At 40.5% G+C, this 16,105-nt stretch overlaps 1 protein-coding gene across 11 annotated transcripts in view; it reads right to left on the minus strand.

Annotated features, from left to right (window-relative positions):
* The window catches only part of ATF6 (activating transcription factor 6), a 198,343-nt gene that overhangs the window by 11,504 nt on the left and 170,734 nt on the right, over window positions 1-16,105 (minus strand). For 3 of the 11 annotated variants that reach the window (XM_063795890.1, XM_063795888.1, XM_063795914.1), the window contains exon 16: window positions 6,661-6,773. The exons of the other annotated variants lie outside the window; for them this stretch is intronic. In XM_063795890.1, coding sequence (XP_063651960.1) covers window positions 6,676-6,773 — 98 coding nt within the window. In that variant the 3' untranslated portion in view covers window positions 6,661-6,675. Of the gene's footprint in view, window positions 1-6,660; window positions 6,774-16,105 lie in introns of those variants that run through there. 11 annotated transcript variants of the gene reach the window in all.

The following is a 16,105-nucleotide window of genomic DNA, read 5'->3' on the forward strand; positions in this document are numbered from 1 at the left end:
TTATTCTGAGCCATAAAAACAAATTCTTTTCAGCAGGTGACAAAGACTCTCCTTAAACTAACTCTAATCAGATCTCCCTAAGCCCCCTGCTCAAATGGGCCTGACCCTGGGCTTCCCTCTCTGTCCTTACAGAATCCAGTTTGAGCAAGAATCTGGCTAAAGTTTAACAAAAATCCTCCACCCTTGTTATCTGATTACCCTCGACATCTAATCACCCTGGCCCGCCTTCAGCAGAATTCTGTTGAGTCCGTCTAGCAAGAATCTCCCTTACGTTGGTGTTTCCACTTAGTAATTTTCCATCTACTGACCCCCACACCTTGCTCCTTGGCTACAAATCCCTACTTGTCCTTGTCAGAGTCAGACTCCAGCCCAATCTCTCTCCCACACTGCAAGACTCCACTGCCGTAATCCTTCTATCGTCCCCATAGCCTCCCTTGAATAAAGTCTTCTCTATTGTTTTCAACAAGTGTCATGAATAATTTTTCTTTAACACAAGGAAATCACTGCTCTTAGTCCTATTTCTATTTCTCTCGGAAAATGGAAGCAGTCATTCTTACACATATACCGAGTGAATTCTGGTGCTATAGCTCTGTAGGTAAGAAGCCAAATGGTATTTTAGAAAATTGAACAGTGAATTAACCATAAAATGCTCTTATGAATAAATGTCATATCTTACTTGCTTAGGAAAGAATAAGAACAGAGAGTGAAGGATAACAGCCAGGGATGGAGTTCAGGGGCGAGAAGTTTTTTGCTTTCATTTGTTTTAGAAACTAAAATCACAAAATCAGCAATTTTTTGTTGGTTTTTTAGAAGACCTGCCACATTAAAAATTATAAATACTGAATGAAAAATGGGCAAAATTGAGTAAATATCACATTCCAGTGTTCCATTTAACTGTGAAGATAACAAACACTGCTGAAAACCAAAAACTAGGCCTGCTCCATCCCCCAAGGGCTTTGCAGAATGTATGCAACACATGCTCTGAGAAGAGCTTGGAGACCAAATTCCCAGAGATTCCTGGTTGTAACTATGGAACTCAAACCATAAAGAGATTTTTTAGCAAGGATGTCATTTTGACTTTTTGAACTCCAGAGAGTTTCTCATGCTCTTTTATGGAACAATTCCTAATAGGTGGCACTGATACAGCAAAAACATAGTCTTTCTGGAGGATCCATAGTTGTATCGCTGGAGTGTTAACACCAAGGTAAATCAAAGAGAATTCTTCCCCAGGCTCCTCCTAATATTCACTTCTGTTTGATAAAGACTCTGCAGGGGCCAGGTGTAGTGGCTGACGCCTGTAATCCCAGCACTTCGGGAGGCCAAAGCAGGCAGACTGCTTGAGCCCAGGAGTTCGAGAGCAGCTGGGGCAACATGGAGTACTCCTGTCTCTATGAAAAATACAAAAAGTAGCTGGGCATGATGGTTTGTGTCTGTAGTCCCACCTACTCAGGAGGCTAACACCTGAGCTTGGGAGGTTGAGGCTGCAGAAAGCTGAGATCTAGCCACCGCACTCCAGCCTGGGTGACAGACTGACACCCTGTCTCAAAAGAAAAGAAAAGAAAACAAAACAAAAACAGACTCTGTAGGTCTGAAGTCAGGTACTCAGTAGAATCTTACGTAAGTACTTAAGCAGGAGACATAGAAATGTGCTCATCAAAGCAGGTGGCCAAGGGCTGAATGTCCCAGGGTGGTATCAGGGCAGGGACTGTTCAGATGAGATGTCTAACAAATTCCCAATTATTTGTGATTCATTGAGCCAGCATGCGTGAAATGCTTATATAACATAGCTTCTATCTTTAAGCAGTTTACAATCAAGTTGGTAGGTAAAATACATATGGAAGAAAAATACTAGTAACAGTTCACAAGACCAGATATGAAAAATTACAGGAAAATATGACAGTATGCCTATATCTAACACAAATGAACAAACAGTAAACTTGTTATTAGGATCCCATTTGTAGTTTTGTTGTAAAAGATAATTATACTATCTCCCAGTGAAAAGTCATTCAAGAATAAACGCAGTAAGGATGGGATGGTGTTTTGGAAACTGCAAGACTTATCTGTGAAGTCCAAACATACTGGACTGGCATAGTGACAACAGTGATGATTATGGTAAATTAAGGAAACTTCTGTCCAAACAAAGAAATTAATAGAACTGCCTTTAACCCAAGCGCAGATATATAAAAGTGCTCCAGGGTAAGGAGAAATAAAGAGATTAATTCCTACTGGAGCAAATGGGAATGGAATAAGAAGGTGACTGAGGGCATTGGTGTTTTGTTTCATTTTGTTTTCAAATAAATGCTTTGGTTTAAATTACTGATAGGATCCAACTTCTGTAATTAACTTGCCATTCTTACTTTTGCAGACTTGTTCTATCTTGCCATCATTTGCAGGTTCACTTTATCATAAGCCATGTGCAGCATATAATAGAAATGAGAATTATAAACCTTACTCAAGTTGTGTATTTAAGAGCTGGTATGTGTAAAGGAGCTTAGGACGGTGCCTCCTGTTCCTAAGGATAGGGACACCACCTCAAAATAACTGTATTTTACTCTCTACAGAGGGAATTTTTAATGAAGAAATGAACCAGGCTGAGATACAATGCCAAACACTGCATTTAACCTTCTTTGCCAAAATTTGTACAGAGCTGGATAACCAATGGCCTGACTTATTGGTGCACTTCTTTTAGGTCTGATTACCATGTGCAGATTTAATTCAGAGTGACAAAGATTGCCAGGCCATGTTGTACAAATACTTGCTTTCCTGACCCCCAGACACCATTACTGCATATTTAGTTCCCTGGCCTTAAGTCATCCTGCCTTCTGGTTTCTTTGCCCATTGGATAACTCTGAGGAGGCAGTGGTGAGAGCTTCCTTGCAGCAGAGGCTGCATGAGATTAGAAGACACGAGATCCTTGACATGCTTGCTGATCCTGCAATACAACACAGTGAGATGACAAGCCTACATTTTGCACAAATGTAGGGGAAAGAATCAAACAGACGGTAATGATGATAAAAGGAGAGTTACAGAAATACCCATGTGTAGTTTATCTACAGAACAAACTGCATACCTTGTATGCATAGAACTGAACAAATTACAAAGAAAACCAGGCATTTCATTCATCCATGAGATGGATTCAAGATTAGAGCTGTGAAGAGCTCTGAACTGACATGGTCCCTTCATTGTGGACATTAAGAATCTGAGGCCCAGAAACACCTGGGTTTATTTTAAGTTCTGTAACTTATTCTCATTATTCCTGTTGCTTGGAGACAGTCCAAGGGAAGGACTGCTCTTCATCCTCTATGATATAGTAACTGATGAAAAATTATTTTAAAAGTGCAAATTACACCAAACTACCTTATTTGGCTGAGTTTTATTTCAGAACTTAACTTACAACTTTTTCGGATTCTGGCCTAACTGGGCACCAAACTGCATGTGGATCAGAAGACCAGTCTTGGTTTTAGCTTTGATGCTGCTATACCATATCATTTTGGGGAAACTCACTTACCTTCTTTGACTTTCTATTTTCTAATCTGTTTTCATTCATCAAATATTTATTGAGTGCCTGCTATGTGCCCAGTATGTTACAGGTGCTGGAGTGGAGAAGTGAACAACAAAACAGATGAAAGCCCTACCCTCACAGCATTCACATTCTAGTGAGCAGACGGTAAGCGAGAGAAGTAAGTAAATACACAGTATGTTTGAAAATGATAAAGACTAAGGATAAAACTAAAGCATGGAAGGTGGACATGCTTTATATGACATGTTAGGGGCTAGACTGGAATTTTGCAAAGAGTGGTCTGGGAAGTCCTGACCAGCAAGATGGCTTTTTGTGTGCATGTGAAAAGGTGATTTTTTGTTCGAGACCTGGCAGAACTGGGGGAGCTAGTCAAGCAGGTGTCTGGGGAGAGGGCATTACATATAGAGGGAAGAGCAGGTATAGAGGCCCTGAGGCAGGAGCGTGCCCTGAGTATCTGAGGAATAGTAAGGTGACCAGTGTGACTGAAGCAGAGAGAATCAAGGGAAGAGTAGGAGGCGATGAGGCTGGAGAGGAAACCAGCGGACCACTCTCCTTACAGGTTGTATTAGTCCGTTCTCACACTGCTATGAAGAAATACCTGAGACTGGGTAATTTATAAAGGAAAGAGGTTTAATTGACTCACAGTTCCACATTGCTGGGGAGGCCTCAGGAAACTTACAATCATGGCAGAAGGCAAAGTGGAAGCAGGCACCCTTTTCACAAGGGGGCAGGACTGAGTTAGTACAAGCAGGGGAAATGCCAGATGCTTATAAAACCATCAGATCATTTGGGTTGGTTCCAAGTCTTTGCTATTGTGAATAATGCCACAGTAAACATACGTGTGCAGGTGTCTTTATAGCAGCATGATTTATAGTCCTTTGGGTATATACCCAGTAATGGGATGGCTGGGTCAAATGGTATTTCTAGTTCTAGATCCCTGAGGAATCGCCACACTGACTTCCACAATGGTTGAACTAGTTTACAGTCCCAACAGTGTAAAACTGTTCCTATTTCTCCACATCCTCTCCAGCACCTGTTGTTTCCTGACTTTTTAATGATTGCCATTCTAACTGGTGTGAGATGGTATCTCATTGTGGTTTTGATTTGCATTTCTCTGATGGCCAGTGATGATGAGCATTTTTTCATGTGTTTTTTGGCTGCATAAATGTCTTCTTTTGAGAAGTGTCTGTTCATGTCCTTCGCCCACTTTTTGATGGGGTTGTTTTTTTCTTGTAAATTTGTTTGAGTTCATTGTAGATTCTGGATATTAGCCCTTTGTCAGATGAGTAGGTTGCGAAAATTTTCTCCCATTTTGTAGGTTGCCTGTTCACTCTGATGGTAGTTTCTTTTGCTGTGCAGAAGCTCTTTAGTTTAATTAGATCCCATTTGTCAATTTTGTCTTTTGTTGCCATTGCTTTTGGTGTTTTGGACATGAAGTCCTTGCCCATGCCTATGTCCTGAATGGTAATGCCTAGGTTTTCTTCTAGGGTTTTTATGGTTTTAGGTCTAACGTTTAAATCTTTAATCCATCTTGGATTGATTTTTGTATAAGGTGTAAGGAAGGGATCCAGTTTCGGCTTTCTACATATGGCTAGCCAGTTTTCCCAGCACCATTTATTAAATAGGGAATCCTTTCCCCATTGCTTGTTTTTCTCAGGTTTGTCAAAGATCAGATAGTTGTAGATATGCGGCATTATTTCTGAGGGCTCTGTTCTGTTCCATTGATCTATATCTCTGTTTTGGTACCAGTACCATGCTGTTTTGGTTACTGTAGGCTTGTAGTATAATGATAGACTGGATTAAGAAAATGTGGCACATATACACCATGGAATACTATGCAGCCATAAAAAATGATGAGTTCATGTCCTTTGTAGGGACATGGATGAAATTGGAAATCATCATTCTCAGTAAACTATAGCAAGAACAAAAAACCAAACACCGCATATTCTCACTCATAGGTGGTAATTGAACAATGAGATCACATGGACACAGGAAGGGGAATATCACACTCTGGGGACTGTGGTGGGGTGGGGGGAGGGGAGAGGGAGGAGGGATAGCATTGGGAGAAATACCTAATGCTAGATGACGAGTTAGTGGGTGCAGCGCACCAGCATGGCACATGTATACATATGTAACTAACCTGCACATGTGCACATGTACCCTAAAACTTAAAGTATAATAATAAAAAAAAAAAAAACCATCAGATCTCGTGAGACTCACTATCATGAGAACCGCATGGGGGAAACAGCCCCCATGATCGAATTACCTCCATCTGGTCTCAACCTTGACATGTGGGAATTATAATTCAAGATGAGGTTTTGGGGCTGGGCGTGGTAGCTCATGCCTGTAATTCCCACATTTTGGGAGGCCAAGGTGGGCGGATCATGAGGTCAGGAAATCGTGACCAGCATGGCCAACATGGTGAAACCACGTCTCTACTAAAAATACAAAAATTAGCCGGGTGTCATGGCACATGCCTGTAATCCCAGCTACTTGGGAGGCTGAGGCAGGATAATCACTTGAACCCTGGAGGTGGAGGTTGCAGTGAACCAAGATTGCGCCACTGCACTCCAGCCTGGGTGACAGAGTGAGGCTCTGTCTCAAAACAAACAAACAAACAAAAAAAGATGAGGCTGTGGGTGAGGACATAGCCAAACCATATCACAGGTCACACAGATTTGGGCCTTGATTCTAGACAGATGCGACATGATTGGAAGGTCGGAGTAGTAGCATCATGAACTGACTTAAATTTTAATAAGATCACATTGATTAGTGACTTGCTTATTTCAAAGTGTGTGATAATCACTGATATTTCCAAAGTTCTTAAGGATTAAATATGATGATGTTTGTGGAGGACTTTCAGGATGTCAAGTGATATAAAATGGGAGTAATTGTTATTGTGTGGAGTCAGTGTGTGTGGCACAGTGGAGAGACATCAGGCTTTGGAATCACAGACTTCATCTATAACATGGAGATATTAATACCTAACCCATAGGGTGGTTGCAAGAGTTAATAATGTCAAGTACTGTACCTATCACATGCAACACACACCTCTGAATACAGCAACAACTGAAAGGTGTCACTGCATTCTGCAGCACAGGAAAAGAGCCCTAGGAATCAGCCATCCTGGGGTCTAGCCCTTACCTTCCACTGCCTCACAGTCTTATGGAGACGAAATAAACTGCATTCTTCATAGTTTGCTCATTTTCTTCATCTCCCCAATGGATGGGGGTTAACAATGATTGCTGTTTTCCTGTGGTGGTATGAGGGCTGAGGAGTTAATGCTTCTAACACCACTGTATGAAACGAGATACTGCAGAGTGTTTCTACTGTTAATACAAGTGTGATTAAGACTTACATTAAGGAGGCAGTGAAAGAACCCAGAGAAAGCTGTTGTATTGGAAACAATGTGGCTTTATTTTGAAAACATTACCCAGAGTCTTTTCAGTTCTATGACTTAGTGCAAAAAACAAACAAACAAAACCCCCCCGACCCCGCCAAAAAAAAAAGATAAGAGGAAGAGGAGTAGGACGTGACTTCGAAGAAGACAAAGAAGACAGTGGATGAGAATGATGACAAGCTCGTAGCGGCAGATCTCTATCACACAGTGGAAACAGTTCCAAAGGGGAAAATTTGGCAAGGACTAAACTTTCTTTAAGTCATCATTTAGTGCTAAGAAAGCACTAAAAACTTGTCAAGTTTCTCATCCCTTTTTCATTTTTAAGACAAGTTATCCTAATCTGCTTCTTATAACATAGTACTTCTCACCGGAATCCTTGACATCTCTTCTTTCTGGGCTTCTTAATAAAAACCTTGGGGCTTTTCCTGACTAAAAACAACTAGAATCGCCATGTAGTTTATATGGGTTACCATTCATCTCTAAGGGAGCCCGGCTAAAGGCTGAAAACTGGGTTGGTTTATGACAGCAAATATAGGCCATAAACTTTTTTTTTTTTTTTTTTTTTTGAGACGGAGTCTCGCTCTGTCGCCCAGGCTGGAGTGCAGTGGCGCGATCTCGGCTCACTGCAAGCTCCGCCTCCCGGGTTCACGCCATTCTCCTGCCTCAGCCTCCCGAGTAGCTGGGACTACAGGCGCCCGCTACCACGCCCGGCTAATTTTTTGTATTTTTAGTAGAGACGGGGTTTCACCATGTTAGCCAGGATGGTCTCGATCTCCTGACCTCGTGATCCGCCCGCCTCGGCCTCCCAAAGTGCTGGGATTACAGGCGTGAGCCACCGCGCCCGGCCAGGCCATAAACTTTTTTAAGAGAACCTACCTTTCTTGGGATTTTTTAAAAAGCAAGATTTTAAAGCAGTGAAGGCAAGTCTAAGTCCACACAACTTCTTCCACAGACCAACAGTGACTTGTTACTTTTAAACTACTGACTCATCTAGTCAGAATACCTTCAAACACACAAAGCTACCTAGACTACAGCTGGGCCTCACAAACCCCAGACAACTGTAAAGTTCAGTCAACACCCATGTTTTTGCACTATCAGGCATTATGTAATCCTAACAGAGCAATGAATATGCTCAATTTAACCTTTATTTTTTAAGCAGGGCCTAAAATACCCACTTTAATATACAGCCCAGCAGATTCAGTTGATAGGGTACAATAAACAAGGGCTTTTCTCAGATATGTAAGGCAGAGGTGATGCTCTCCCAATGGGAGTTTGTTCCCATGATCAATATGATTCAATTACATAAATATTTACTTAGCAGCTATTATGTGTTGGGCACTGAGAGATGAGTAAGACCTTGCCCCTGACCAAGGCACTTGCATCTAGGAAAAGAGGCAGCTATGTAAACTGGTATCATCCAGGATAGGTGTGATACGGGTATGCATATGGTGCAACAAGAATAAAGAGGAAGGTGCCTACCTAGCCTGGGGAGGTGGAGAGATGACAAAGAACATTTTCTGGCCAGGCACGGTGGCTCACGCCTGTAATCCCAGCACTTTGGGAGGCCGAGGTGGGCGGATCACAAGGTCAAGAGATCGAGGCCATCCTGGCCAACATGGTGAAACCCTGTCTCTACTAAAAAAAACAAAAAAAATTAGCTGGGTGTGGTGGCACATGCCTGTAGTCCCAGCTACTCAGGAGGCTGAGGCAGAAGAATCGCTTGAACCCGGGAGGCAGAGGTTGCAGTGAGCCAAGATTGTGCCACTCCACTTCAGCCTGGGCAACAGAGCAAGACTCTGTCTCAAAAAACAAAACAAAAAAAGATCTGAAGGAGGTGACACTTGAGACTAAGGGATTCTTTAGCCAGGTCTGAAGTGGGGGAAATTCTACAGAGGGATAAGCATTAGTAAATACATCAAGTCATGAGGTGTGTTGTGCTAGGTAGTACTGAAATACAAAATATAAGTGGAAAGTGGGAAAATGAGGCCAGAGAGATAGAAAGAGTTGGTTCACACAGGGTTTAGAATTTATCCCAAAGGCAATAAGGAGACAGAGGAAGGTTTTAAGGAAGTAAGAAACAGGATGGGGATATGTACTTTATTAAAATAAGTCATTGGTGGTAATGTGGAAGATAGATCTGATGAGAAGTGGTTGGATTTGGAGTCCATTTTGAAGCTAAAGTTAATAGGATTGGCAGATGGATCAAAAGTGGATGAAAGAGAAGGCAAGGAATCAAGACTGTTCTAAGTTTCTGGCATGAGCACCTGGGAGACCTAAGATGGGTAGGAGTTTGGGGAGAAAAGTGAAGAGTTCAATTTTGAACAGGCAAGTGTTCGAGAATGTTAGGGAGGCAGCTGAGGAAAGAGTCCTGAACTCAGGAAATAGCTACAAATCTGGGAGACATTAGCTCATAGATAGTATTTAAAGCCATGTGCAGCAGAAACTGCTCCCTGTCCTCCAAAATCCATCACGCTCTTTTTCCTCTAGTAAAAGAACTGCTCCATTTTAGCTGGAAGCCATAGCTACCTACCTAAAGACTACATTTCCTAAATTCTCTTCAACAAGTTATCATCATGTGACTCAGTTCTGGCCAATGAAATGAGAGCAGATGAAACATGTTTAACTTCTGAGTCCTAAAGGGAAGGGATACGTTCTCACTTCCTATCTTCTTCTTCCTGCTGGTTAGAATACTGACAGGAGGCAGGGGCTGGAGCAGCCATCTGGGACCAGAAGATGGAGACAGCATGTTGAGAACAGCAGACTGCAGGAAAGAAAGAGCGTGGGTCTCCAGTACCAACAAGCTATCCTATCAGTCTTGGACAAGCTCCCACACTTTTACAGGAAAAAGAAATCAACTTTCATCTTGTTTAGGCACCTTCATTCTGGGGCCTCTGTCATAGTAGTCTATATTGTAATTTATATACCATGTGATTGAATAAGATCACCTAATATAAATGACGAGTTAATGGGTGCAGCAAACCAACACGGCACATGGCACATGTATACATATGTAACAAACCTGCATGTTGTGCACATGTACCCTAGAACTTAAAATATATATATAAAAAAAGATCACCTAGGCAAAAGACTAGAGGGTCTAGGCCTTGGGATATTTAAATGTATAGGGTTTGGGAGAAGAGAAAGAGTCAAATGAGACTGAGAACTAGCATCTAATGAAATAAGATGAAAAACAAAACCAGACAGGAGGTCTCAGTGAAATCAAGTAAATAAAGTGTTCAAAGGTGATGTCAAATGTTGCTGGGAATAAGATGAGGATGGAGAAGATAATATGGTAGCATGACGGTGATGGAAACTTTGATAAGTAGTTTCAGTGGAGCGACGAGATGAAAGCCTATTTGGAGTGGGTTAAAGAGAGAACAGCAGGAGAGAAGGAGGAAACAGCAAGTATAGATGAGTCTTTCAAGGAGTTCTGCTAAAGAGGATCACAGAAAAGTGAGCTGGTGACTGGAGGGGAAACTAAAATTTAGGGAATTTTTTAAAAGTGAGCACTATTATTATCAAACCCACTGCAATGAAAAGTTTTACTAAAAAGCAAGAGATCTGAAATACAGTATGAAGAAGTTACATTTTTATAAAGGAGTAATTCTCTCTTTAAAAAGATAATAGAAACTCACCTTCTTAAAGGAATGGCAGCTTTCCTCATAATAAGCTGTTGAACTTGAGACCTTTAAGGTTAGTATCAACCTATTGCTACACTACAAATGGAAATAGCAGTGGTTTACAGAACTCATTTGGAAATCAGTGCCTACAACTTAAAAAAAATATTTGTTACAGTGTGATGACTTTCTTCTACTAACTTCTTGCCTGCCTTACATTTTTGGCACCAATGGGTAAAATCTTTGGTGAATTTCTCATCTGAAAAATATGACCATTTCCTTGAAAATCTTTACACTCTTATGTTTCTCTGATATTCAAAGGGCTATCTCAGATACTGTGAAAATCACTATCATTTAATAGGAAAGGAGATGGGGCAGGACTCTAACTCTTCACACACAATACTCCATTTATAGGCAATTATTTCTTTAGATGTAATTCTAACATATTCAGTTATGTGAGTCCAAAAGGCAAATCTATACTTGACACTAGCCAAAAGAGCCCTATAATTTCTATTAGTAGCACAGTCTCATATAATACCTTAAACAAAAATGAGCGCAGAAGGAAGATTCATAGTGCATGGGATGAAGAAAGTGCACTCCAGGCAGGCGAACAGTAGATGCAAAGGCCCTAAGGTGGGAGTATGCCTGGCATGTTCAGGGGACAGCAAAGAGGACTCTGTGCATGCAGAGGAGGAAGCAAGGGTAGAAGGCTAGAAAATGAGGTCAGAAAAGCAAATGTGTTTGTGTACATGTGTGGGAAGGGGAGGCAGAACCATGTAGAGTTGTGCAGGCAATTGTCAGGGCTTTAGCTTTGACTCTGAATGAGATGGAAAGCTACCGGTAAGTTCTGAACAGAGGAGTGGCATGATTTTTTTTGTTGTTGTTATCTTTTCAGTTCTGGGATACATGTGCACAACGTGCAGGTTTGTTACATAGGTATACATGTGCCATGGTGGTTTGCTGCACCCATCAACCTGTCATCTACATTAGGTATTTCTCCTAATGCTATCCCTCACCTTGTCCCCCACCCCCTGACAGGCCCCGATGTGTGATGTTCCCCTCCCTGTGTCCGTGTGTTCTCATTGTTCAACTCCCACTTATGAGTGAGAACATGCAGTGTTCGGTTTTCTGTTCCTGGGTTAGTTTGCTGAGAATGATGGTTTCCAGCTTCATCCATGTCCCTGCAAAGTCCTTTGTCTTTTTATAAGAGCAGTAATTCCATTCATGAGGGCTCTGCCTTCATGACCTAATCACCCCCCTAAAGGCTGATTTTCATATCATTACATTAGTGAAGAGATATCAACATACGAATTTTAACGGGACACAAATATTCCAACAGAGATGAATTATTTATGGTAATTATGGTGTTGAAGTAACCAGAGATAAAAGGCATTAAGGTGATTTTTATTTTTATTTTTTTAACTGAGAGGGAGTCTCACTCTGTCGCCCAGGCTGGAGTGCAGTGGCACAATCTCTGCTTACTGCAACCTCCGCTGCCTGGGTTCACGTGATTCTCCCAACTCAGCCTCCCGAGTAGCAGGGACTGACTACAGGCATGCCTCACCACACCTGGCCAATTTTTGTATTTTTAGTAGGAGTGACATGATTTAAGTCTTAACAGGTTCATGCTAGTGTCAATATTTTAAAAAGACTAAAGAACGCAAGGGTAAATACAGAAAATGTTAGGAATCTATTTCTGATGATTTGGTCCAAAGTGGTAGTGCAAGAAGGTAAGAAGTAAGAAAGGTATGACTCAGGATGCATTGTGAAGTAGAGTTTGCTGAGGGATTAGATATGGGATGTGGGAGGAAACAAAATGGGTCAAGGATGACTGCAAGGAAGGTTTTTGGCTGTGCAATGTGACGAATATGCTTCACTGTGACTAGGATGAGAAGACTACAGGAGAAGGTTGAGAGTGGAAATCAGTTTGGTTAAGTGTGAACTGACAGGAATCATCTAAGTGAAGATATTTAACAGGCAGTTGGTTACATGCATTTGGAGTTCAGGGATTAGAGTGGGTTTGGAGGTATAAATTTCCCTTCCTGTTAAATATTTATAAAAATGTGAGTGTGGATATTAAACACATGCTGATTAAGTGCATAGCCAAGTGACTTACTGTCATAGTTAGGGTCCCAAAACAGCTTGATAGGTAAGAAGAAAATGAGCAAACTCCAAAAAGATGAAATTTAATATGTCAAAATGTAAAATCCCATACAAATATATGAGAGAGATAGGGTAGGACAGAGACATGTTTGAAAAACATCTGTAACATTTTAAAATAACTTAAAGAGTGTAATAATTGGATTGTTTGCAACTCAATGGATAAATCCTTGAGGGGATGGATACTGCATTCTTCATGATGTAATTATTTCATGTTGCACACCCATATCAAAACATGTCACATATCCCATAAATATATACACCTACTATGTACCCACAAAAATTAAAAATTAAAAAAAATTAAAAAGAAAAACATCTGTAGGTTTTAGTCAAGTGTAAGTTTGACAAGTCAAAGGTGAAATATAACTGCTCCTCAAATTCATGCCAACTAAGGTTGTGTTAAGAACACAACAAAAAAGGCGATAGTTCCATTCTCACCTGCTAATTAACACACCAGTAGCGTTATGTTCCATTCTGAGTTGCTTCGAACCTAGACCATAAGGGAGCAGATGAAGAAACTGTATTTCTATGAGCAGATGTGGAGAAGATGTGGGATACAAAATGGCCACCTTCAAAGACCTGGTAGCCTACCACGTGAGGACGGCATTAAGGCTTTTTCTCTGAGGCCTAAAAATACTGAATTAGAACCAATAATTGAAAAACACAGATTCTGGAGCAGTAACAGAAAGAAATTTCTAACATTTATAACTGTCTGAAAAAGGAATGGAATATAATCAATTCCGTTTCTTTAGAAATGTTCGAGCATTGCCACTCTTTACTGAGAACCTATTATGAATGCTTTCATATGCTGGACCTATTATATTACTAGGCACTTTATAGAATATATTAAATCATTTTTTCCTACAGTCTCATATGAGAAAATTACAACAGAGAAAAGTGAGCAAATATTATGTTGGTGCAAAAGTAGTTGTGATTTTTGCCATTAAAATGGCGAAAACAGCAATTACATTTGCACTAACCTAATAATACAGATAAGGAAAGGATGGGATTACACTTGTCTCTGTCTGTTCAGGCTGCTGTGACAAACTGTATAGACAGGATGGCTTATAAAAACCAGAAATTTATTCCTCACAGTCTGGAGGCTGAGAAGAACTAGATCAAAGCACTGGCCGATTTAATGTCTGGTGAGGGTTTGCTTCCTGGTTCACAGATATTCATCTTCTCACTGTGTCTTCAAATGGCAGAAGGGGTGAGGAAGCTCTCCAGGGCCTATCTTATGAGAGCACTAATCCCATGCATGAAGCCTCTGTCCTCATGACCTAATCACCTACCAAAGGCTCCATATCACAGTATGGTAGGGATTTCAACATATAAATTTTGGGAGGCTACAAACACTTAGTTTACAGGAACATCTATACCTACCTATCTCAAAAGTCCATGATTACATACGAGTCTATCTCTCTGTCTGTCTCTCTCTGCATTCCCTGGATATTTTCAAGTGTGTAAAGAGGATTAGGGCATTCTTATTAACAACATGGAATAAAAAATATTCCACCTAGTTTATAAGTACTTGCTAATCTAAAGAGCTTTGTGACAATGTTGTACCAATTACTGAAACCCATTTGCATCTGTCTTTCTTTACAACTGAGTGCAGAACCTACTAGATTTCCCTATAAAACCAGATTATCTGTAATGAAAGGTCACTTGAATCAAGGGTAGGCAGAGAAGTAATTCTGTTTTGGGGAGGAAACTTCTTGGGAATGGTTATCACAATGGATGATACCCCAAGAACAAAGCAGACAATGTGAAAGTTGGTCATGACTCTTCCCGTTTCTAGGAAAACATGGGTTACCTTAGGAACATGGATTTAATGCTCTCAGTGGTAGAATGATCTTACTCCATGGAAAACAATGCATTTATAACATGCTAAGTGCCATGAAAACATACCTGTTCTTTCCATAAGCATATGTAAAATACAGGGGAAAAAATCACTAGCTTAAAAACAAGAGGAAAAACAATTAGAAGGGAGTTTAGAAGAAGCAGAAACACCCAAATGGTAACTACTACGGAAGAAACTTGCATTTGAACCCAGGATCCTTAGAATTATGAGACTTTACATAGAGGGAGTTGGATTGGGAAAGAATGTGGTACAGCCAACAGAAGCTTTGCCAGCACCACTAGGAAACATCTAGGATTGGAAGGAGTCTCAGGCACAACAGCACACAGCTGCTATGTCACTTTGAAGCACTCACTCCTTCCTCTTGCAGAGCCCCTACTGCATTGTGGTTTCCAGTCCTAAAACCCAAGCATTTCCTGCTAATTCTTTGGTGCTTCTTATTTTTTCAAACTTTTCTTTAAAAAGTTTTGGTTCTGAAATGGCTCTGTTAGAGGAGGATGGAGGAAGGTGGCAACAATTTACCGGCATTACAAATCCGAGGGAAGACCTGGTTTTGGGAGAATGTTTGTGTACCTTTACTCATGCCCAAGGTGGTCATAACCGGATCATTATCAATTCACACCTGAATGAATGTGAAAGTTCCTAATTGTGGCCCCTACTCATCCATGTCTAATCCAGCCTCTGTTTACATACAAGTTATCTTGTACACTGTCATGAGATTAATCTTTTCAACTATCATTTTTATTGTGTCTCTTGCTTTTTGATGGTCCTTGCTGTATTGTGAAGAGTGCTGGTGGGATGCTTCTTTATGGTAGTGATGCTGGAGCAGAGAAGTAAATGAAGTGAAGCGAGCCATGTAACGATCTGGGTAAGAGGTTTTCAGGAAGATGGAAAAGCCCTGAGGCATGCATGAACGTCAACATGGGGAAGAGCAAGAAAAACTGTGCTGGGGTGGAAGGTTAAGGGAGATGGCAATAGGAAATGAAACTGGAAACATAGATAGAGATTGATTGAGCTATGGGAGGCCAAAATTAGGAGTGCAGACTTTTATTATGAGTGTAACTCATGATGAGTTAGAAGAGTAATTCAATAAGCCTTGCTGAATAAATGAATTAAAGTCCATTCAGGATCACCTATTTTGTTAAATTAGGGTTGACTTCTAAACTATGATTTAAGGAGAAAAAATATTCTTTTGCATGTTGTACATGTTTAAATTAAAATCATCTTTACATTGGCCAAAGTTTTGCAATACTAAAATTCAATAGCAATCTTTATAAGTCAAGGGGAGAACATAAAGTTACACATAAAATTTTCTATTCTAATTGTGTCTTACAACTTTAATGTTGTCTCTTGATAAAATAGATTAATAAGTAGCAAATGTATATGCAGACTAAAGATGCTTTAAAAATAATACATATACACATATGCATATTTTAGGATGGAGAGACTTCCTTATATATTTTCAGATAAAATTATCACTTGTTTGCAGGATGGAATTGTATATATCAATGTTCTATATAAAAACACCATGACTTTTGGATTCTCCATGA

This window comes from Pan troglodytes, chromosome 1 (genome assembly GCF_028858775.2).
Source record: "Pan troglodytes isolate AG18354 chromosome 1, NHGRI_mPanTro3-v2.0_pri, whole genome shotgun sequence".
NCBI lineage: Eukaryota > Metazoa > Chordata > Mammalia > Primates > Hominidae > Pan > Pan troglodytes.